At 39.7% G+C, this 22,261-nt stretch overlaps 1 protein-coding gene across 1 annotated transcript in view; it reads right to left on the bottom strand.

Annotated features, from left to right (window-relative positions):
• Nucleotides 1-776: 776 nt before the first annotated feature.
• The window catches only part of LOC8039823 (glutamate-gated chloride channel), a 190,581-nt gene continuing 169,096 nt past the window's right edge, over nt 777-22,261 (bottom strand). Inside the window, exons 4-9 of the mRNA XM_029970175.2 lie at nt 21,638-21,861; nt 12,999-13,081; nt 12,779-12,913; nt 9,715-10,058; nt 2,621-2,668; nt 777-1,770 (exon numbers count right to left, since the gene is read on the bottom strand). Of these exons, the coding sequence (XP_029826035.2) occupies nt 1,597-1,770; nt 2,621-2,668; nt 9,715-10,058; nt 12,779-12,913; nt 12,999-13,081; nt 21,638-21,861 (1,008 nt within the window). The 3' untranslated portion in view covers nt 777-1,596. The remainder of the gene's footprint in view (nt 1,771-2,620; nt 2,669-9,714; nt 10,059-12,778; nt 12,914-12,998; nt 13,082-21,637; nt 21,862-22,261) is intronic.

The following is a 22,261-nucleotide window of genomic DNA, read 5'->3' as shown; positions in this document are numbered from 1 at the left end:
CTAGCCCATTCCTTACCGGTAAGGACGTCCTCGCAATGTCGTATTGAGCTCCGTATTCTTGCAGACAGTTCGGCGCGCCGCTCAACTTTTTGGAAGTATAAAATACAGCAGTCTTATTTTATATAATTTGTTTTCTTAAACCTTCTCGTTAGCTATAAGCTCAAAAATTTACTCTATATGCGGGCTGCTACGTTTAGCATAGAATTATAAAATCCAATCTCCTTGCTCTGAAGCGTCATTTTTGCAGGTTTCCTGTTGAATGAGTATTAGGTTTAAAATTAAAATTTTAACCTTGGAATAAACTCAAATAATAAAACAGTGGTTACCGTTGTTTTCATAATTCAAATTATAACATTCACAACTCAGGTAATTTATTTCCAAATATGGGAAATTGTTTTCGTAGTGGGTTATACTAAAGACGAACGCCGAAAAATTGATAAAATATTGCTCTTTTTCAATGTATTTTGATTATAAGGTAATCCAACTATACATCTAAAGATGGCTCATTTTTTAATGAATCTACGGTCGCTTTTGCCTTTCGTTCATGGTGTTTTTAGAACACAAAACTAAACCTGTGCTCTACCACATGCATATGCACAGATAAGAAATAAAAAAAAGTAAGGCAAGGTTTGTAAAGCCGATCGGCAACTATCAAACAATTATGCTTCTTCAGATTTTCCACAAGCCCTATACGTCTTTCTCAACACCATTTCGCCAACTAAAATATGCCCGCAATAATTATCATTCAATAAACACGCAATATTTCTAAAATTATTTTTTACATTCGAAATTTTTTGTTAATTGTCAATACTTTATTTTCAAAAATCTGCACAATTACAAGAATAAGTGTGTTGTCTTTTTTTCTGATAAAAATCGAGAAATGACTGTTAAAGATTGCTGTGTTCTGCATTATTCTAAATAGTTAAACCTTTTTGCGATGCTCACTTTTGGTATGGGCGGTAATAAGCAAAAAAGAAAACATGCGCAGGAAAAACCTTTTTTAATATTATTTATATCATGAAAAGAAATCATAATAATCCTTCTTTGGCTGTCCATTTTCGCCCCTACTTTTATCTCGGCACACAGCTCTCGCTAGAAAAGAATCTAACAATTATTTAAATAAGCGAAACCAAAAGCAGCTCATTGCTTATTCAAGCCCAACACCGTCACGCTCAAAAAAAAAAAAGTCCCATGTCCTGCACTATACTTGGCTTCACACTGTCTGAGCGGAGCCGACGCTACTATCTCATGGACCCAATCAAGCACCATCGAAAATGCGCAGTCAAAACGCTCCTCGTCTGTCGGGGTTTTCTATCACCATTTCACACAAATAACGCACAAACTAATGTCAACGATAACGACGTGCTTGCGTCATTATCAGGGATAATGACGCAAACACGGAAAGAAGACGAACGTCTTAAGAATGCACATTCGGCGAGCTCTTGATTGCCTCCGTCGGATCAGAGCGTGGGCTAAGCTCACATTTAGAGTGAAGGGAATATGTCCTAATAACGTTACCTCCGGTTTAGATGATTACCCGTGAAACTACAAATTCAGGCCTTCGAGGTCTTTATGAGGGCGCAAATTGAACTCGCTCTAGGAAGAAATGTAGTAGGGCCAGTAGACGAGGTTAAAGGCCAGGAAGAGCGCCGGAAATGCAACCCGGCTCAGTTGGTCGATCCGCTTGGCATTCACTTTGCCGTTGGGCCGCAATCCATGGACCGTGGTGCGCACTTCCGCATGGCCCGATTTGTCGCACAGCAGCTGAGCCTGAAACGAGAACGGTCGATCGGGCGTCAGCCGGAGTGGAAATGCTTATCGGAATGAGAGCCGTTGTCGAAAGTGAAGCCGAGGGTTTAATTAAGCTGTCCAATAGTAGCCCCAAAATTCCTGTTTTTCTTTGTTTCTTTTTTCTTTTCTGTCGAGGACGTTGTTTTTACAAAGTGGATAATAAAATTGTGTGTGTGTGTGTGTGTGGGGCGAAGAGAAGGGCATCCGACGAAAGAGAAAACCCTAGCGGAAGTGCATTATTCGGCAGAGACGTCAATAATGATCGACTGTGAAGCCAATCAACTTCCCCTGATCCTGTTCAAGTGAGCTGTTTTTCACCTCGTTTCGCTGGATTGAATGGTTAATAACTTTTTAGACCATTTTTGATACTCGTAAGTTCAATAGATAGATTGTTCTATTACATTACCATAAGAAGTGTAGAAAAAATGTTCAAAAATAATAAGTTCGATCAAAGTGGCAGAATTGCTAAAAACTTAAAGGATTACATACCACAAAACATGATGAGATTTACTAATATTTAACATAAGAGTTATTCAGAAAAATAAAAGCCATGTTGATGTTACACCAGGTATAAAGCAACTTGTTAGTGGAGAGAGTTAAAATCGAAAGTTACTGGGACAAGATCTGTTTCATTTGACGTGTAAAGAATAAAATGCAAATAAATATATTATTTTACTACCTTTGCTCGCTCAACAATAAATAAATTAGCCAAACTCAAAACGCCCAACCCATCCAGGATGAATTAGCACACACACGTGGATTATTTATTGCGAGAGTCGAGCTTACGAGTATGCTTAAAAAAACAACAACAATTGTTTTGTGTACGTACAGCGGTATCAATCTTCGGGACGTCACTCGAAGCTTCATTCGAAGTTACCTGGAGCATAAACAAAGAAAACAAGTGCGTGAAAGACCAGCAAAACAAAACAACTCTCCTAACATTCCGCAGGGTGTGCTCGAAAGCATTATTGGCGTAAGAATTTCGAATAAATAAGACAATACACTGAGTGCAATAAAACGATGTACAAAGGCACCTTTAGGTGTTTTAATTATTGTATTAAAATTGCTGATTAAATTATTTTTTTTTTGTTTTTGAAACTTACACAAGTTTCAAGAACAAACTTTATAATTTAAAATCGTATTTTTATGTGCAAAGGGGGGGGGGGGGGGCCGATGATGAAATCTGTCTGGTTGAGGCTGCTACTCATACATGATATAATATAAAAACGGGAATGTTTTACTTAGACAAACACCAGAAACAAATCCTGCAGTTCCAACTGCATGTGGTAAAAGCTATGAGAGTCAACATAAACTGAAAGATTGGTTTCAGTTTTCCTTTTTATGCTTAGGAAACGTGAGAAATATTATGCTTCTTTTTGTTCCCGAAAACCCCGTGTCATAAAATTTGAGAATTATAAATGCACCAACTAAAGACGCTTTTGTGAAAGTTGTCATTGCAATCTGTTAGTTGTTTTTTTACACGCATTTCTTTACGCCCAAATAGCTAGCCGTCAGTAGGACCCTGTACAGAATGAAATAAATGACATAATTTTTTGTTTCCATTGAATTACGTTTGCTTTAAAATGCTTGGCAGGAATATTAGCGTACATGTTTGTAGCCTTATTTAAATATCGATTTCTTTACCACTGTATTATTTGGCAGCTCCATAACTGCCGATGTTTTTCCTGCCGTATGGTAAAAATCCCCATGATAATAGTGGGGTGCTGTCATTGTAAATAGGAATATATGACTACACGAGATTGCAAGGACGTTCATGCTTGATTTTGGGAACACGTCAGTCAGTGAACAATAGCCCCCCCCCCCCCCCCCCCCCCCCCCCCGGTACTCCCCGCGGTGACAAAAATGCATTTTGCAATCCACGGGTTCCGAGAAAGGTGACGTCATTTGACATTGCTGCCAATTATTGAAACCTCGGCTATTGATACGCTGATGAATCATGCCCACTCATAATATCACTGTAATCTCACAATTTTGCTAGCCAATGGATACAAAGCCTTTTTAAAAGTCCATATATATATCACCGCATTTGACGCCTCTTCTCCACGACAAAAACCTCGAGAATAAATGTTATCAGCACATAGCGCTATTATTAACACTATTCAGAAGATTGCACAATTCAGTATGAAAAAGCATTGTGAGAAAGGAATAGGAGCGAGAACATATGCATCCTCTTTAGCCTGAGACTTTACTGCAAAATGTAGGGCGGGCATCGAGTAAAACTGTATCGCGATTAATCGCCACCCTTTAATCGATTAATTAATCGATGAACCGCCAGTGTTTATTTCCATTCATAATAGTTTAAGAAAAGTAAAAGTTAAAATGCTTGTCTTCACTGAATTTGGGAACTGCAAAATGTAAGATTTCGGATTTTACAACAAGCTTGATTTGTACTTGAGAACAGCCAAAAACACCCACACTCACAAATTATTCGTTCGGCACCGCAGAGGCCAAGAGCTTCGTTGATATTCTCCGGCAATAGTGAACTCTTGATTGTTCACATATGTCTCTGCAGTGCTAACCGAAGAATCACACGGCGTTGAGGAAGCTAGGACACGTATAACGTTGTCCGCTTATTTGGAGTGGCAAATCTAGCCCCTACGGGCTAGATCGCCACCTCAAAATTTCCCCCAAAGTACGAAAATTCCGAAATTTCACCTAAAGTTCGCCCTCATACAGGGATACTTGTCCACGTCACCGAAGTGAAAGCATTACTTTTTTTACCTTTTTTAAATAAATTTGATGAAGCGGCTAAAATCTTAATCGCGATTAAGCCATTAATCGATTATTCACTAGGTTAATCAAGAGCCCACCCAACAAAAATAAGAAAAGGGAAAACATACGTTGGCTTTAGCTTGTATCTGCCTTATATACAGTGACGGGCAAAAATGTAAAGTAATAGTGTTTTGGCAGGGTCACGTGGAGTGCAGTAAAAAAAATCGTTATTCCTTGAAACAATGTTTTTTTTATGAACACACATGCAAAATACAAAATTAATTTTAATTCCAATAATCTTTTATGCTCAACTTGATTGTTACATTACAAAGCTTTGTGCATAAAACATTTGGCAACTTCAGAAAAAGGGCCAGAAACAACTTGCACAACAAGGCACAACGCGACGTCCATCGCGTACCCCACCCCCTCATCCTAATATACTGCACAGACCTCGTGTGCTAAATTTACTTACGCACTAGGATTATTACGAAGTGCGGATTTACATGTCACAATGTACATCATCGTGGTCACCTGGCCTACTTAAAATTACCCTTTTCTGGAAAGTTAGATGTGAATGGGCTGTCAAGCTTGCTTGAGCTAGAATTGAGCCATGGTTTTATAAGTAAATTCAGAAGGGCAAAGTTTCTTACAGATTACTTATTTTTCGCACGGAACGTATACAAGCAATTGTAATAAGAAAGACATAAAAACGCTGTCCAGGGTTATATAAGGTTGAGCAATCATAGAAACGACGGAATTTTAAGGTTGCTTTGACTACTCGAGAAGCGTTTTTGTCAATATCAGTCACAACTGCTACGGCAGCAGCCGCTACTGGAATTACACAAGAAATAAAGATATACCATAATGAATAGAAATCCAGATTTCACAATGTATACTCGCGAAAAAGGCCAAGGCTGTAAAAAAACGGTTGTTAAAAAAAAAAAGAGCAATGAAGGTGACGCAACACTAGATGATATCGCGAGAAAAGTTCATTCTTCAAAGAATTAGAGGGCAACATTATGCCACGTCCTGAAGTCCCGAGTAAGAAATTACTGGGCTCAAAGGGGAGCTCTGATGATCGCGTGAGCTTGAGAGGTTCCGCGATCCAAAATGTAGAGAGAAATGTCACCCAGAAGTACGCCGGTGCACCACACTGCACCAATATTGAGTGGGTAAAAGCGGGATATAACTTGAGTGCAGTTGTGTGACATCTATCGTCTTAACAATGACAGCTCTTTATGCGGATTGAATCGCAAGGTCACTCTTTGCCGTTATGCAAGTACAGCACTCATCACACCTCCCTTTCTTGACCAACACCGTTATTACCACAAAACACAGGATGGACGAAAGAAAATACATAAATGAAGTATATTCAACCGAGAACGCGCAACGGTGGTGAGATGTGTATCTCTGCTCCGATCGGCGTTTCGAGCAACCGAAACGACAGCGACGGCAAAGTCACCGTGAGAGTTGTTCGCCGTGTATAGCGTACCAAGCGGTGGAAAAAAAGCTTCGTGAAGCAATCATAATTTAGGTCTGTTCGATTTGGCCAGAAAGTTCGGAACTAGTTCTGTCCGAGTTCAGAGGAGTGCAGGAGTCGTGCAGCAGCGGCTCAGAACCAGTGCAGCCGCCGCGCTAGGACTGGCACTGTGATCGGCTTTCCGAGTGGAAGCCCAGAGTGTCGTCTGCATCTGTTGGCTCTTGTTTCTAAACGTCAAGTTGTATGCTATATTTATTTGTTCGTGGGTTGATGAGACAATTCGTGTTTCCTTAGTTTTAAAAATAATAAGGGAACCTTTTCTGTGATTATTTTTTTATTCGCGTGTACTAAAAACGTTTTCTGCACGAAATCTGTCTCTGTCTGCGTTTTTAACGGCCGTTCTGTTCCTCTCATTTTCATAAGCGTTCGTGTCCTTCACTTTCATTTAGCAATAGTAGATTCATTCCTAGTCTCTCGAGTCTCGCATTTCTACGATATGTTCGTGGCATCGGGATGATTTTGCGTCGGGAGTCACTGGCGGCAGCGCGCGGTCGATAGCGGTCACATCGAAGACGAAGGCCAAACGATAGCGCTTTGGCCAATGCAGTTATCGACGGTAACTTTGGCGTCAAGCTAAAGCGTTTATGCTGATTCTCAAGAAAGAACTGCGTGGAACTACCAAGGCAATGCCGATTCTCGGCGTCGTTTTTCCCAGGAACGTTAGTGCGCGTCCAGATACTAGCGGACAAAGCACGTACTATTATGCTCAGCTACGGGGCATCCGAGGGCCAATGTACTAAATCCCAGACCTCTGCAATGTATCGGAGTCGTCAGTACGCATCCAAGAGCAACTGAAGGCGGGGACTATCAAGAGTGAAATACCTTTCCCTTGCCGGTAAGGAAGAATATCAACACTGTGCATCCCCACATAGCATCAAAAACAAACAATTTACGTGATCCAGTATTTCAACACTTACCACAGGGAGCCAAACATACACGAGCAGGTGCCTAAAACGCTTTCAGAATATGATCTCAATTCCGCGTCCACTGCGGGTACGTTAATATTATAATTGGGAGGAAATGCAACCTCCATATCGGCGTTATTGTTAAACATCGCAGACATTTGAGTAAGAGCTGCGAAAAATTGCACCGCGAGCAGAGACGGACGAGGAGTGTCGTCTGCTATCGCCGTCTGCTCTTGTCATCTGCTTCTACACGGACGCTGAACTGACTCTGGAGCCGGTGCAAGATTTTGAGCAACTGGGTCTGAACTCGTTCATAACTGGGATGAATCGAACGCGCCAGTGCAGCGGCCGGGCAACTTCCGGTTGAATCGAATGCACCAGTTCCTGCACTGCTGAACTAGTTCAGCCAGTTCAGACGAATCGAACAGACCTACTGTCTTTCTTGCAGTGTTCCCGTCGTTGCTCTCGCATTGATTGCTCTGGACCCAACCGATACATATGTGGCAACCAGCCTTACAGAACAATAACCTGAATATTTCTTTGCACAGCGGGGAACTGAATGATGTATTGAAAATACAAGTGTCTCCAAGCGTTCTTTTAAAGTATGATGAAGAATTGAATAAACAAAATTGTAACAAGGATGGCTTGATAATATTAGTCTTTGAAGCCGGATTTGTGGTTCCGAGGCAAAACCTCGGCCCGCGGATCCCTAGTCGCGATTTGGAATCTCAGAACCTGTCAGACGCCTATTGCCATCAGAAGGCTTGAACAGAAGGTTTATTGAAAGCCTTTTGTTTAATCCAGAGTTCGGCAGTACGTCCAAAAGATTCCTAAGTAGCCAGAATGTCGTGTTTCTGCTCACTTCGTGGTCAGCGATGGAAATATTTTTGTTTGGTACTTCAAAACTCCCAAATCGCAAACTTGTTTTTCTGGTAGTGCATTATATGGACTCGATGGTTTGATTTTTCTTGTGCGGCACATTCTATATCACTTACGACGGGGGAATATATTTCGCCTTGAGAACAAAGATATTGGGTATGTTTGACATGGTCACAGCTGTCAGAGTTCTGAATGGCATCTACACTTATTGACTACATAAAATGTAAACTATCTATAATAGTATATTTGTTCTAGAAACTCGCCGAGAAAAACTGTTCGGCAACTTATGGGTCTAACTTTACGTCAAGTGTCACATTTAATAGTGAAATCGCAACAATGCTGTCCCGTCTTATTGGCTCAAAGCTTCGCGTAAACTCCCATAAAAATATTGTTTTCTAAACAACAATAACACATTACATGCTCATACATTTAGGTCGTGGGATAACTAAAAGTATTCCAAAACGCTCTTATTTTCCAAATACCTTTTTTTTTTTTTTTAAACGATCAAATTATGTTATGATTTCCTGGACGACTGTTTCTGCTACAGTAGGGAGATGAAGAGACGTTTTTAAAATGCTTCCGAACAAAATTTTACAAAGTCCCTTATTTAGTTAGAGATACTATGAAGATATTTTGGAAATTCTTTTTTTTTTTGTTAATTATTTCGCAACTCAAAACCGAAATGAGAAATCAAGTAGTGGTGACGTGCTTGGGAACCGGAGTGATGACTCAAAGTTTCCACCGTGCTTTCTTAGCACACCATAGAATGGAAAGTTGGGCTAGTTGTTTCGAACCCATTTTGAAAAACAGCCGTCCTCGCGTGATTTTTTCTGTATGTCTTCTTAATAGATAGTTGATAGTCAGCGGCTCGTCCTGTGTATTCTCTCCTTCTTGTCCGAATGTTATTTGCGCTGTTTTTAAAAATGAACACCATAGAACTTGTCATTATCAATTGATATTAAGTGTGTCACTGCACTCGTTGGCCACGAACGTGAGCTAAAATATTTGTCGACGAATTTCTAGTTGACAAAAGCATACCCCCGAGTTACGCATTGCTCGTGTCCAACGCGTGAGCTGGGTTCGGCTCACGTGCTTGGGGATCGCTGATGCATCACAGTGAAAAGGCGCAGAACTTTCGAGAGAGAATAGGTACCAACTAGTTCACTATATTTTCAAATTTTGAACCGAAAACGAGGCTTTAGGTTTTATTGTGATCGGGTATCAGTTTTAATTTGCCGCACTAAACGATATGCGATTTCTAAGGTTCGAATGTATCCAAGCCAAAATTTCATTTTATATTCCGTTTAAAAATGCAAATAGACTTCAAACATTATTCATCACCACAACGATGCTTTGTGGAAATGTCTATATTGTAATTAGATGCATCTTTAAATATTTTTTGAGTAATATGTGATAATTTCGAGGGCCACTCTAGCTTATTCTGGTGAGATTTTTTTTTTTAATTTGGTGTAAGAACAACTAATAAAAAAGAAAATATGCATGGGTGGCAGACAACGTCACACCGGACAGACAAGATACAAATGAATATTCTGCTTCAAAGAGCAAGCTAGAGATCATCCCATGGAATACTGCATACATCATTTACACACTCAGAATTTTAGCACAGCTCGTTGCTATTCCAGCGTCCTTTCTTTAGGCGTCTTTGAACACACAAAATCGTTACTTGCGGTATTACGATAAAAACAAAATATCCTGAAATGTCCTAAAATCACCGACCGATGTCCTCAAACAGCATAGAGTTTAAGCTGCCACTAAAAGATTCACCAAAAGGGAGGTGAAATAAAGATCGCAATATTGTGCGTCAAATAATCCAGATAATAAAAGAGTTAATCAAATATATCGTACCTGGGAACAAAGAAACTTGTTCGGTAGCCGCCTCCAGAGGTAGTTAACAAATGTAAACTCTAAGAGCGCAGCGAACACGAAGGAAGTGCACGATCCAATCCACACGTCCATGGCCTTGATGTACGACACCGGAGGCAGGTTCCCCTGAATGCCAGCTCCTTTAGACGAGATGGTCAGCAGCGTCGTCACCCCGAGTGTCACCCTGGCTGGGATGGCGTCCACGTCGAGCCAGAAGGACACCCAGGAAATCACCACGATCAAGGTCGTCGGGAGGTATGTCTGAACCATGTGGTAGCCCAAGGAACGTTGCAGGAGGAAATCTGCCTTAAGGCAGCTGTATTCCCCTAGATGGGGGAAAAATAAGGAGTGACAATTGAGTGTTGAATCGCTTGAATGCACAATGCACAGCTTACATTTAAGAAGGTACGTGACCAGAAATAACAGAGTGTTCACAACAATATCCTGGAAAGTATATAGTTGCCTGCTTTTTATGAGGAGGAAATCATTTTGGTCATATGTTCCAGTGTCTGCAGATATTATGTCGGAAAGCATTTCGCATATTTTTGTAGCGTCTCCATTTACCTACATTCATTGAACTTGTATTATTCACATTCATTACTTGTCCTCGAGAATTATATGCCGTTAATAACTTAGATTGTATAAAGTTTCTAGCATAACGACTTTCATTGTAATCGTAATATGTAATCAACTATAAATGTATGGTTTCACGCTGTCTCTGTCTAAGCTCTACGAGCTCCTATTGTGAGAACGAAAATAAATAATGTTGAGAGTTTAATAAGTCAACTTGCTGGGACGTTCGCTTGAGACTCACTGAAAAAAAGAACGCCATGGGATTTGGTTTTAAATATTTCTGGAGAACTACGCTGACCATGATATAAGTGTAACTAAAAATGTGTAGGCTCCACAAAAGTTACTGAGAAATGTTCAGCATTTGTGTGATTATGAGAATATGTTTCAGTGTAGGAGGAAGACTAAATTTCGTTACCTTAAAGGGGCCAATCCATGATATTTGATAGTTTGCAATTTTATTCAATCACCTTATCAGTGCTTCGGGCAAGAAAGAGAAACAAATAGTATCCAGGATGTATTAGCAAGTCATATTTTAATTCGATTAGGCAAAAACAGCTCAACACCACGTGGCGCTATTATCTGTTGAATACGCGCTACTGCGAATACAGTCGCAAAGTTGAAAAACATTGCTGTGGCTTAGCTCGGCTATGCCAGGATATACGTAGCGTGAGCTTAAGCAGCTCCCGTGCAGCGTCAGGCTTGGCTACTGCGCAACGGAGGTGCACAGCTGGGCACGCGGCGGCGCCAGTGCGTCTGCCGCGGCTATGACGTCATTCTCTGGAATGCGAAGACCGTCGAGGCGCGCGCGGTGGTGACGGCGGAGCCCGCGGCGGCGGCGGCTCCGGCACGCCAACTGTGCGCTGTGTGACGTCACTGCTCCTCGTGCTTGCGCAGCACGGAGCATGGCTCATTATGCGAGCCAGGCGAAACTGGTCAACCTCGGCCAGTGTAGCACACGCTCCAAAAGAAATCATGATTTAGAAAAGTCGAACAATAAAATGTATTTGATTTAAACAATATCGATTTTATTTATAATAAAGCTATATATATTTTTAAACCAAATAAATTTGATATGAACCAAAGGTATTTATTTAAATCGCTGTTTTAAAGATAGCAATCCCTTACTGCCGTATCTAGAGAGAGTTTCCGAAAAAAGACAACCGTGTTTTTCGAGCTAGGAAAATAAACTATCAGTCGCAGAATGGTCAAACTCCCTGAGATGGCGACGCTAGAGATTGGGATAGAACGGAAAAGTTTGAGAACAAGACGTTATTTTCATCAAAATTAATTTGAGAAAAAACTAAATTTTGTTATGAGCGACGACGTCAAAACAAGAACTGGCATTATATATGGTTATAGTCAGCGAGGAACGTCAGGAAACTAGAAGAACACGAGACACATGAGATATACTGATCTCACAACTCGATATTTCTCCCGAAGAGAAAAAGAAAACAAAATTACATAAAACCAACAGGCACTTGCACGTGACACGATAACTCCAGAGCGCGGTGGCGACGGCCCTACACATCTAAACGCTTGAAAAAAAAAAAAAAAAAAAAAACTTTCATTTTGGGAAGAGTAAGAAAAGGATGGCTCACGCAGTGCTCTCCCAAATCTTGTAACATATACGCGTCAGAAATTCCTCTGGAGATTTTTTTTCTTTATATCAAACAATGTCCTAACTTACATGATGTGAGATTGCTTACATTTATGTAAGCAATCTCACATCAGGCACACAAATTTGTTTGTTGAAAAGGACACGAAGAGGAATTTTGAAACGAATTAAGCAATTAGTAAAGAGCCCCAGGTGCATGTCGCTAAAGCCTTGTTTGTAATGCCCGTCTAGGAACCCTGACTGTTAGTGACGGTGCCTGTCTCGCCTCTGGCCACCACGAGAACAGAGGGGAAGGAGGAGCTCCCCTTTAACTGGGACTCTTTGTTCATGTCCCAGAGGTCGCTAGTGTCCATTTACAAGACAACAAAACAATAACCCTTCACTCAAAATTTGTACAAAAGCAGCTTTGGAGCTAGTTGCGGTGGCTCGATCGCTAGCGTACTTCGGTGGCTGGAACCGCTAGGACATCCCGTTGACGTCAGCCTCGCCGCAGCTTTCCTCGTCCCGAAACAATCTACGTCGCATTGCGCCAGATGTCAAGTGCTCTAGGCTAGCCGCTCTCCGAGTGCTTTTCAGGGTGTGCCGTTTATAACAAAAAATACAGCCATCAGGCTCAAAATACAAACTTGCGATTGTAATTTACTGATATTGTGGATCAAATTCAGCCCATTTATGAAAATAACGGGTATGTTTTAGGTTTAATCAAAGTATCCCTTAAACGCCTCCTCGATTGAGCGTGCTGCTTTGTGTCATGTTTTCCGCTTAAGAAGAAAAAAATATAAGTATATATGTCCTGCGGGAAATGATCGACACGAAGCAAGACAAGCTAGACGGAACTTGCAAATCATGCAGTCTTACCTATATGAAACTTTTCCTTGCACAAAGAAGTGTTCACTTTTTCAATTTCGAACTGAGGTAACTTCAAGTTGTCAAAGAGAACCACCGGTTGGCTTCCGGACCACTCCAGCAGCAATTCCTCGGTCGTCTTGGAAACTGCATGACAATGAGCAGGGCTGTGCGTTTCAGTAAAACGCTCAGGGTAGGGGTAACAGTGGAAGGGCCTCAAACCATTGCGTACATGAAGCAATCTCGATGCTGCAAACTTGGGAGTCCATCGGGTACCGGTACAGATCCATCATGCAGGAGAAACGGAGCTTAAGCCTGTAGACGCAAATGAAAGGGATTATTCAACGGCCTGCTGCAAGACCCCCAAAAGCTTTGATTGAATCCGCATTTGTATACAATGAAATCGATGGCTGCGCAATTCATTGCGTCTTTCCTTTTTTTTATTTTGTCTGCCTTTCATACAAGAATTGTTTACAGGCTTGAAAGAAGAAGTCGTAGGCACTGCAATCCACGATTCAGATCTATAAAAACATAAAAAAAAGGAAAATTAAACCATGCCGATAAATAAAAATATACTTTTCGTTTAGAATACGTTTCGTAGTTATAGACCGAGTACGATTTTTTTATTTAATGAATTGTAGCAGGATCTGAATGCATGTTCAAAATGAACGTTTTTACTCAGAGAAAACGTAATTTCCCCAAATCCTCCTGAACCCTTTTTAAAGCATTTCTGACTACAAACCATTTTTATTTTCAATTTCAGTGAGCCTTTTATTTACTTTTCTTCCCGCTGTTTGGAACAAAAAAATAGCGAAATTTTGAGCCGCCTTTTTCAGATACAAAATGACCCTCAAGGACAAATCTCCTGTTCCGAAAATTTGATGAGCTTTCGAATCGTTCGTTTTAAAAATAGTTAATGCTCATATTTTTTTTTTATGAGTTCCTGTTGTTTTAAGTTTGTGATATATTTGCTATTAATTAATGACTGAGTTCTGTCGGTACGTTTTTTTGCGAGATGTGGATTCAAAAAAATCCCACGCTTTTTAAATTACCATGGAAATGAATGCAATGCCCTTAAAATACTTTTTACGGATGGCATTACCTAGATCAGAAAGCCGTCAAAACGGCGATATTTTGAGCTTTACAGGAGTATGTTCTGAAACAACAATTAATAAGATATATTTTTTTTAAATATAAATATATCATCTCTTCTCAAAACTTAAAAATGGTAGTACAACGGCAAGTCAGCCTTTTGAATTCATACCCTGACTGGTCGAGATAACCGAACCTAGGTTTTCGGCCGCCATAGATAAACAATTGATTTCAGAAAGTTGAAACTCTGACGGACTCTGACGCTGGCGGTGGGGAAAAGATGCCAAACTTTGAGAACATAACGTTACTTCTATATAATATATATATATATATATATATATATTATGAAATAACTTTTTAGCTTCGGCTTTTCGAGTAGAACGGGATGTCTCAATATAAGCGTTCGCTTGTTTCCGAGCCCTGCAAGTGTGTCTCCGTGGCTTAGTCCTTGGCGTGTCTGACTCACAAACGAGGGGTCGTGGGCTCGATCCCGCTCCGCCCGATATTCTACGATCTTTTTTCTTTAAGGCTAATTAATTATAATGCAATTAAATACAAAGGTGGAACCAACCTGGACAACAATGACGAAAATTAGTTCTGGATAAGGGGAACAAGAGGGACAAAGGCACCAGCCACTAAGCTGTGTTTGGAGGTATGTGTTTGTACTTTGTCCCTTTTGTTCACCTTCTTCAGAGGTTATTTTCGGCAAATGAATAGCTTATCGACCAACCAGAATTTTCTGGTCCCACCGGCGCCTGCTTTTCAGCGACATGATCTCCCTAAAGCTAACGCCTTATTAAATATGGTACCTTTTTAGGGGAAGCGTCCACCGCAGACTAATCGAATCAAAACAAGACATTACATTGTGGGTACCTGTGGCATTTATTACATAAAAGAAACAACTAGACAGCAGAGCCAGAATAATTTCGTTTTTTGGTGACAAAATCGATGCACTAATCTGTGTGTCATTCTACGATGAACTAAAGGCCAAAGCCAGAGGGCACCAGGTTTCATCTCGTTTCACGTTAAACTATGGTATTGAGTTAGAGGTGGTCTAATAATATTCCTTTTAAGAATCCCAGTTTTCGGGGCTTTTTTTTTTGTTGCAATGTTAAAGGTGTCAGTCACTCTGTGCTGTTCAATTTGAACCACTGTCCTCCCATCCGCACCAGTGATCCAAGACGCAGGCACCGACACGTGCATCTTTACGAAATGGCTCGTGATTTGATCTGGCGGTCCCTAGCTTTTGCCGTTAGTCTATCGTAGGTTGGGACGAAGTATAAAAAAAAAATTCCACGGGCACCCTCGATAACGTGCCTTGGTTTATTAAAGTTAGATTTATGTTGACGTCGATTCATAGACGCATTTCGTTTTTCGCTTTTATAGTTGACCCAGGTCAATCCATGATTCAACAGCTTTCGCATCCCTTTCCCGACGCTAGTTCTTCGAGATTCTGACAGAGTTTTAGCTTTCTGCAATACGCAGCAGCTTCATTATTCGTGCTGAAGAACAGGATTACATTTTCTTTAGTAAGCATGGTATACTATGTTAATTATATTTTTTTTGTTATTTTAAATAGCCTAGTACGAGAAGGCGGTAAGTTATTTGCTCATTATTAACAGCAAAATATATATGAGAAGAATATGTGCGGTAATATAAATACGGGGTTTTCAGTTTCCGCTATCGGGATGGTATCTGAGGAAAATTGTTTGTAACATCATTGCCTTCAGTAAAAATATTTGGGATCGAGCGCACTTAGTCAAAACACACAATAGAGCAACAAACATGGAGACAACTTCGAAAGTTATATCTCCCAAATAACGAGAAAAACTACCACTTTGAAAGACACCTTCGTTCAATAAGTTTGCTATTTTTATTCAATGTAACGACGCTCATAATATAGAATATCGGATGGTTCTTCGAACTAGATAAGTAAAGCGGATCATAATTGTTTTTTTTTATTATTGGCGTTCAGAACCGGATTTTGGCGCTGTTGAAGAATGCAAGACGTTTTTCATTTGTCTGGTGTCATTAAAAAAAAAAAAGATATTGTAAGAAATGAACGCATTGCAGTTCAGCGAGTGCGTTTAAAATTATACAATATTATGTTATGTTTATAAAAATAGAAACTATCGACAAATGCCGTGGTTTGAAATCTTCTCAATATTGGTGTTGAATTTGTTTTGAATCCTGAGGGGTTGAATAAGGTTTTTATTTATATTGTTCTGCCACCATTAGAAAGGCATCAGCTGTTAGTAAATGCGACCGAATTAGTAACGAGAAGCTTTACTGATCAACTTATCGCCATATCAAAAAACAAATACGTATAATGCACTTCTTTTTTTGGAAGAGAAAAACACGGTAACAAGGGACAGGCATGAGTATTAGAGAAATCATAATTTATATTCTTAGTGTAATATCGTTTAAGTATGGAAATGTCTTGACCCAATAAACGCTTATTGCCAAATAAGGTCACAAAAGAACATGTCAGGACCACACATGTGTATATAAGAAGTATAATGCACTGATAAGAAGTTTCTTATAGCTTCCTATATCATCTTATATCACTTTATACGCCCTTATAAGGTTTGTATGATATGTATCTGAAGCTACTTAATCATATGCTTTAAATGAGCCAAAAACTGTATATTACATTTCAGATTTTAAACTAGAGGTTCTGATGTAATATGATTGTGTTTTACAGCTCACTATTTATCGGCTTCGACATGCTAGACTCAGCGTCCTGAAAACGATGCTCGTCTGCTATTCATAACATCATTAATATGGTATAATGACGAAGAGGGTGTTGTTGATATTTGCATAACAGAGTGGGGTGGTATGTTTGGTCGTATGTTGTGATGAATAATTAACACCAAATTATGTTACTCTCGTCCACTGTAAAGACGACGTCAAAGCTATTTATTTCCAAAAACTTCACAGGTATCTAACAAGGAACCCAGATTTGAATATTTTGTATATATTGAAGAGCACGCCGAAAGATAATGTGGCGAAAACCACCATTCCACATTCCATCGAGTTTCAAGTAAAACAAAAAAGAGAGGGTATATACTAAACCTCGTTGCCTATTTCACCTGTAAATAATAATGACACGATATCCTGTAATGAAGGTTTAAGATGCTGGAAGTATGCATTGTAAGCTAAGCAGCTTGCTCCAATACTACTGAAGTGACTTTTCTTTTTCTCAGTGTACCTTGTTCTGGCACCATTCGGGACAACTATCATCGATTCTCATCGTCTGTCAGATGCACATAGAAAATGTAAATTAAATAACTACCAGGGCATTAAAAATTACATCATAAGTGAATGGCAGTAGAGCACTTCATTCGGCAATTGAAAGTTCAATCCTGAAATTGTTTAGTTAAAATCATTGAAAAAATAACCAGATATTCTAATTTAGAATTATGGACTACTGAGTGTATAAAAGCTCACGAATTGTCTTGTCCACATTCTAAAAATGTGGGAAAAATATCTATAATTATGTCTTCCCTCACTCTATTGTGCAATTGTGTTTTCACTATTCGTGAGGAAATAAGACTACAACCCCATCGGCCCCCCTTACATTTTATTTCACATTTGTGATAAAATATATCCTTTCTCGCCAATATTGAGGACCAAGGATGTAAAGGTTACCATCGAGATGCACCTGCGATACCACTTCCAGTTACTCATAAAAATGTAGTTGAGGTGCGTATCTAGATACACGCTGAAGGAGCCTCAATGCATATCTAGATACGCATTGAAACTACAGTTATTTAAAAAGACATGTTGTATTTTTTTATAAAAACTGCAAATAGTAGCGAATGGTACCAAGACTTCGACAAAAAAAAAGGTCGCGAGGGACGTCGGTTGGGTACGAGCAAGACGAAGCTTTATAGATAAGAAAAGTATATTGTGGGCTTTACACATGATAAAAAATAAACATGTGATTAATCATGTACTTGATAGAATCAAGACTGGATTGAAAGATCGTCGTGAAATATGCTAATATACTTACGATCTATATAGGGATAAAGGGAAAGATAACATGGCCGTTTAAAGGCCAATGTTGCAGATGTGGAACTTAAGATAGCTTGGTTCAGCGAAAATTGGAAAAGCAGACAGCCGGTTGCATCCAGCAACAATCAACAACCGACGTGCCAAAGAAGGTCGATGTATGCCATGTCTTACTAGTTAGGTTAACCTGACAAATTGTTAAAAATCGCTTAAGATATTCTGTTTTACAAAATCATAAAATATACCGTCTCCGTGTCGAAATGTATTTTTCCAAATATTGAAAAAAAGCAAAATAATGCCTATTCATTTAGTAAGGGGATACAAAAGCACAATTTCGAAACAACTGCTTTATTGATGCGTTACAGTGTGTAAAATAAAAGTAAAATCCTCTGGTGGATCTTTAGGGAACGCGTTAGCATGACATTTTGGAAACGCAACACACTCCCCCTTCGGTAAAAGCTAACGCTGACCGCTTTACTTTTCTGTTATGGCTTATTTTTGGCTTTCACTTTTGCAATATTTATTTTTTACTGCCTATTATTGTTTTTTTCCGGCGCCAGTGTTAGCGTTTCTCAAAGGGGGACGTGTGTGGCGTTTCCCAAAGGTCATCATAACGCATTCCCAAAGGATACACCAATAGATGTTCCTTAAATGATTTGCCGCCTATTTGTAACACACTCCATGTGTGCACTAGCCAAGACATACGCGCCCCGCTCACCTGCATGTTCAGACTCGCCCCAGCATCCGTACGCCCATTGGCTTCTGCCCCGTGACGTCACATCCCTCTACCCTTTGTCCCTCACTACTCTCCTCCTCACTACGCGACGTGCTTCCCCTTCCACTGGTTTGTCCAGAGACGGACGCCGTCAGTTTTTCCCTGTCATCTGAATACTAGCGCTAACGCACTCTGAAAAAAAAAAAAAAAATGCAGTCCCTTATGGACCTTTAGCAGCCTGTTATCTTTTCTTATTTCCCTTCTCTATTCGCCTTTAGAACTAGTACCTCGTCCAAGTTTTATCTGTTATAGTTTTTCTTTTTTTTTCTATGCTCTGTTTGCCTTTAGAACCAGTGCCTATACAAAGTGTTTGTCTGCCATCTTCGACCGCAGTTTAGTGATTGCGGAGGTGGTGCACGCGAAAAGCGCGCGCCACTGCCGCAATGCTCGGAAGTGCCAATTAAATATTAAGAACACGCGTTTTAATGGCGGCATGAGTTTCAACTCGACTTTTAGTAGGCTCGTTGGTTTATAGTTGACCAATAAAATAACGCAAAAAACAAGGTCAAAAAGGCACACAAACGACAAGACTCGAGCTGACTTTCAACTCTTTTTTTGCAACATCAAAACAACGATTAGTATACCAAAGCAGCGAGAGAAAAAAACAAAAAAAAACAAATAAAAAAGTAAAAAAATGAAACAGCTATTTACCACGTGTCAATCCAATGAGGTATCACCATAAAGAGAGTACACTTTTGTTAATGAGGCACACCAAAGGCACGCTGACGAACTTGTCTCCAGCCTTTCTGATAACAAATCGCTTCCATTATTTATTCTCATGACATGTTATGTGCTCTCTTCAAGAACTTTGTCATTTTCAAAAGCGGTTCACACACACAACGCTTGCAGTGCTCACCAGGATTACTCCCTAGATAGCTTCGTACCGATAGACTATGTTCGCGAGCTCTGTTATTGGAATATTGACCTGTTTGTCAAGTTGTAAATGCGGGCACGACTAAAAGGAACTTCATACGCAACCCCACTTTTGCAGTCAGCGTTATAAAGGCACGTTTTTTTTTTTTTTTTTTTTTTTTTTTACGGTTTGAATAATTTTACGCCCAGTAAGCGATAGACATCTTTTGCCAAGTTTGCAAGGAGATTTTTCTTTCAGCACACCTTCCAGCTACCTTTTCAAGATTCCGCGAAACGATAAACATATCAGGCAAAAGTGTACTAACTTTTTGTTGATATATGAGTTCTGTTTTTTTTTTCTGGGACCCTTTAACGTGAAAGGGGAAGCGTTAGCGTTTACCAAATTGAAACGTAGGTGGTGTTTGCAATGTTATTCATAAGAATTCACCAATATCTCCTTGAAATATTTTAACAAAAAACTGATCATGAATGCTGACAACCATTGACTTCGTGTTGAATTCCAGGAGGGTTAGCAAGTTTTCACAAATTAATGCCAACCTATATTTCAATGCTTAATCAGCAGAAAAAAATGTCCAATGCGCGAAAACACACGCCTACATGTATAGTGACTGACTCAAATTAATTTTAGCTGTGGCCGCATTCATAATGAAAAAAATAAAAAAAAACAATTCGGCCCTTCAATGACGGAGCTCGCGAGCATAGTGATTCGGTACGAAAAAGCCTAGGTGGTCATCTTAGTAAGCACTGTAAGTGTCGTGGGTGTGAACCACGTTTGAAAATGACGATGTTTTTGAAGACAGCAAAGGACAAGTCAGATTGAGAAATGATTGGGGCAATCATTATGAGGAAGGCATGAGAGCAACGTGTTAGCATGTCCTTAAAATGTGTCACTGAAAAAGAAACACCTTTTCTGTACGTTCTTATCTGATGCAATTCGCACGCAGTGGATAAGTATTTAAATGTATAATTTTTATATTTGTTTTATTTATTCCTTTTTTTTCCTCATCCGATGGTATATATTGGTTGGTTTTACGTTGCAATGAACTCAGTTGGAAGTAAGCACCACTCCTCTCGTGTGTGTGTCTTTTTGTCCTTGTCAGTTTGCGCTATTATACTTGTGTCAAACTACAACCTTGATACATTACAATTTTTTTAAGACAGTTTAGTGTATTGTATTAGCACTTGCTCCCACAAAAAGCTTAAAAACAACACTTGAAAAATAAAAAAAAGCTCTCTCTCTCTTTTTAAAACCACTTTGCTCGTCTCACAAGGCTTTTTTCATACTCGAAGCTCACATGCGTTCCTTTTAAGTGTTTACACTTGTGTTTGCCTTGCACCCCCCCCCCCGCCCCCCCCCCCCCCCCCTGTTTATTCACTCAACCTTAAATTGTCGATGACAGACGGTAGAAATTATGAAGTTCTTTTTTTTCTTATTTCTTAGAACCTAACGAGGAATGTACTTCGTTTCTACTTTTCGGTAGCGCCTACGACGCTGTGTTGAGTTGACGATCACATGCTGTATCGTGCTGTCCAAACTAACGTGCTGGTTCAGAAAGCACGGAAAGCAAATAAGACCGCCTGAATATATCTCAATGTTATTACCTCTGTCTGACTGTCGCAGGCATAAATTTGTTTCTGGGTCACTCAATATAAACAAAAAAAAACTACATAAATAAAAGCATAACAAAATAATAATTGTGTCTCTAAGGAGGCTTTAAGTTGTTTCCAGGTAACTCAAGTTCAATTAATAACTAAATTAATGCATAAACATGTGCCCTTTGGCTCTTCCTCAGAGCATGATGACCTAAATTTCTTACTTGCTATAGTTCGGCTAAATAACCAAAAAGGTAATTGGGCGCAGAAACTAATTTCACTAAGTTACAACTTGTTGGAAAATGTACCTCAACTCCAGGTTGACGGAAGGAAAAAAAAAAAGTACCTCGCTGTGAACGTTAGGTACAACAAAAGTACCTAGTTACCAAGTTGCAGTTGCTTATACCTCGGTACTTTACAACACTGCAAAGGGCCATACATTGCAAATATTGCAATGTCTCAAACAAACATTGTTTTAATATATTTGTTTTATCATTTTCAAATACATGTATAGGATCATTCACCTGAGCATGTAAAGAATTTCCCCGGAAGGATTGATCCGCACAAGGACATTGGGCACAGTCACATACTGGAATTCGGCGTGTTTGGCGTTGGCAAAGAACACTTCCGGCTTCCAGATCATTTGCACCAGTTTCGGGTCATTCAAGTCGAGCGGACGAGATAGCGTGGACTTCCGAAGCCTCTCGTCGATCCACGCCTGGCGCAAATATAGATCCACCTCGTAATCCTGCAAAAAAAAAAAAAAACACACTTCAACCGTAATCCCTGTCTTGCCGATTCATGCTAATTCACCCGCCAGACAGCTTTATGAAATTTAGTGTAACACTAGTGATTGAAAACCTTCGAACCGGTAACATCACACGACTTAAACTTTATAATTCCCATCCTTGTCTTCGTATCGTTAAGGAATATGCAAATTACTTGTGGTTTTCAGGAAGCAATTCACGAAAAAAGCGCAATCAATGCGTCAGTTGACGCATAACGGAATGTTTTGAACCTTTTAAATATAGTCTATCAAATGACAATAGATTGTAATAATTCCTGCGAGCGGTCGGATGAACGAGAATAAATTCTCGAATTTAGTTATGAAAATCACTGAAATTAAAATATGTTAAGAAAATCATAAT

This window comes from Ixodes scapularis, unplaced genomic scaffold, assembly GCF_016920785.2.
Source record: "Ixodes scapularis isolate PalLabHiFi unplaced genomic scaffold, ASM1692078v2 PGA_scaffold0__279_contigs__length_252992795, whole genome shotgun sequence".
Taxonomy (NCBI): Eukaryota; Metazoa; Arthropoda; class Arachnida; order Ixodida; family Ixodidae; genus Ixodes; species Ixodes scapularis.
Note: the sequence above shows the minus strand (reverse complement) of the source record. Positions and strands in the feature narration are given on the sequence as shown.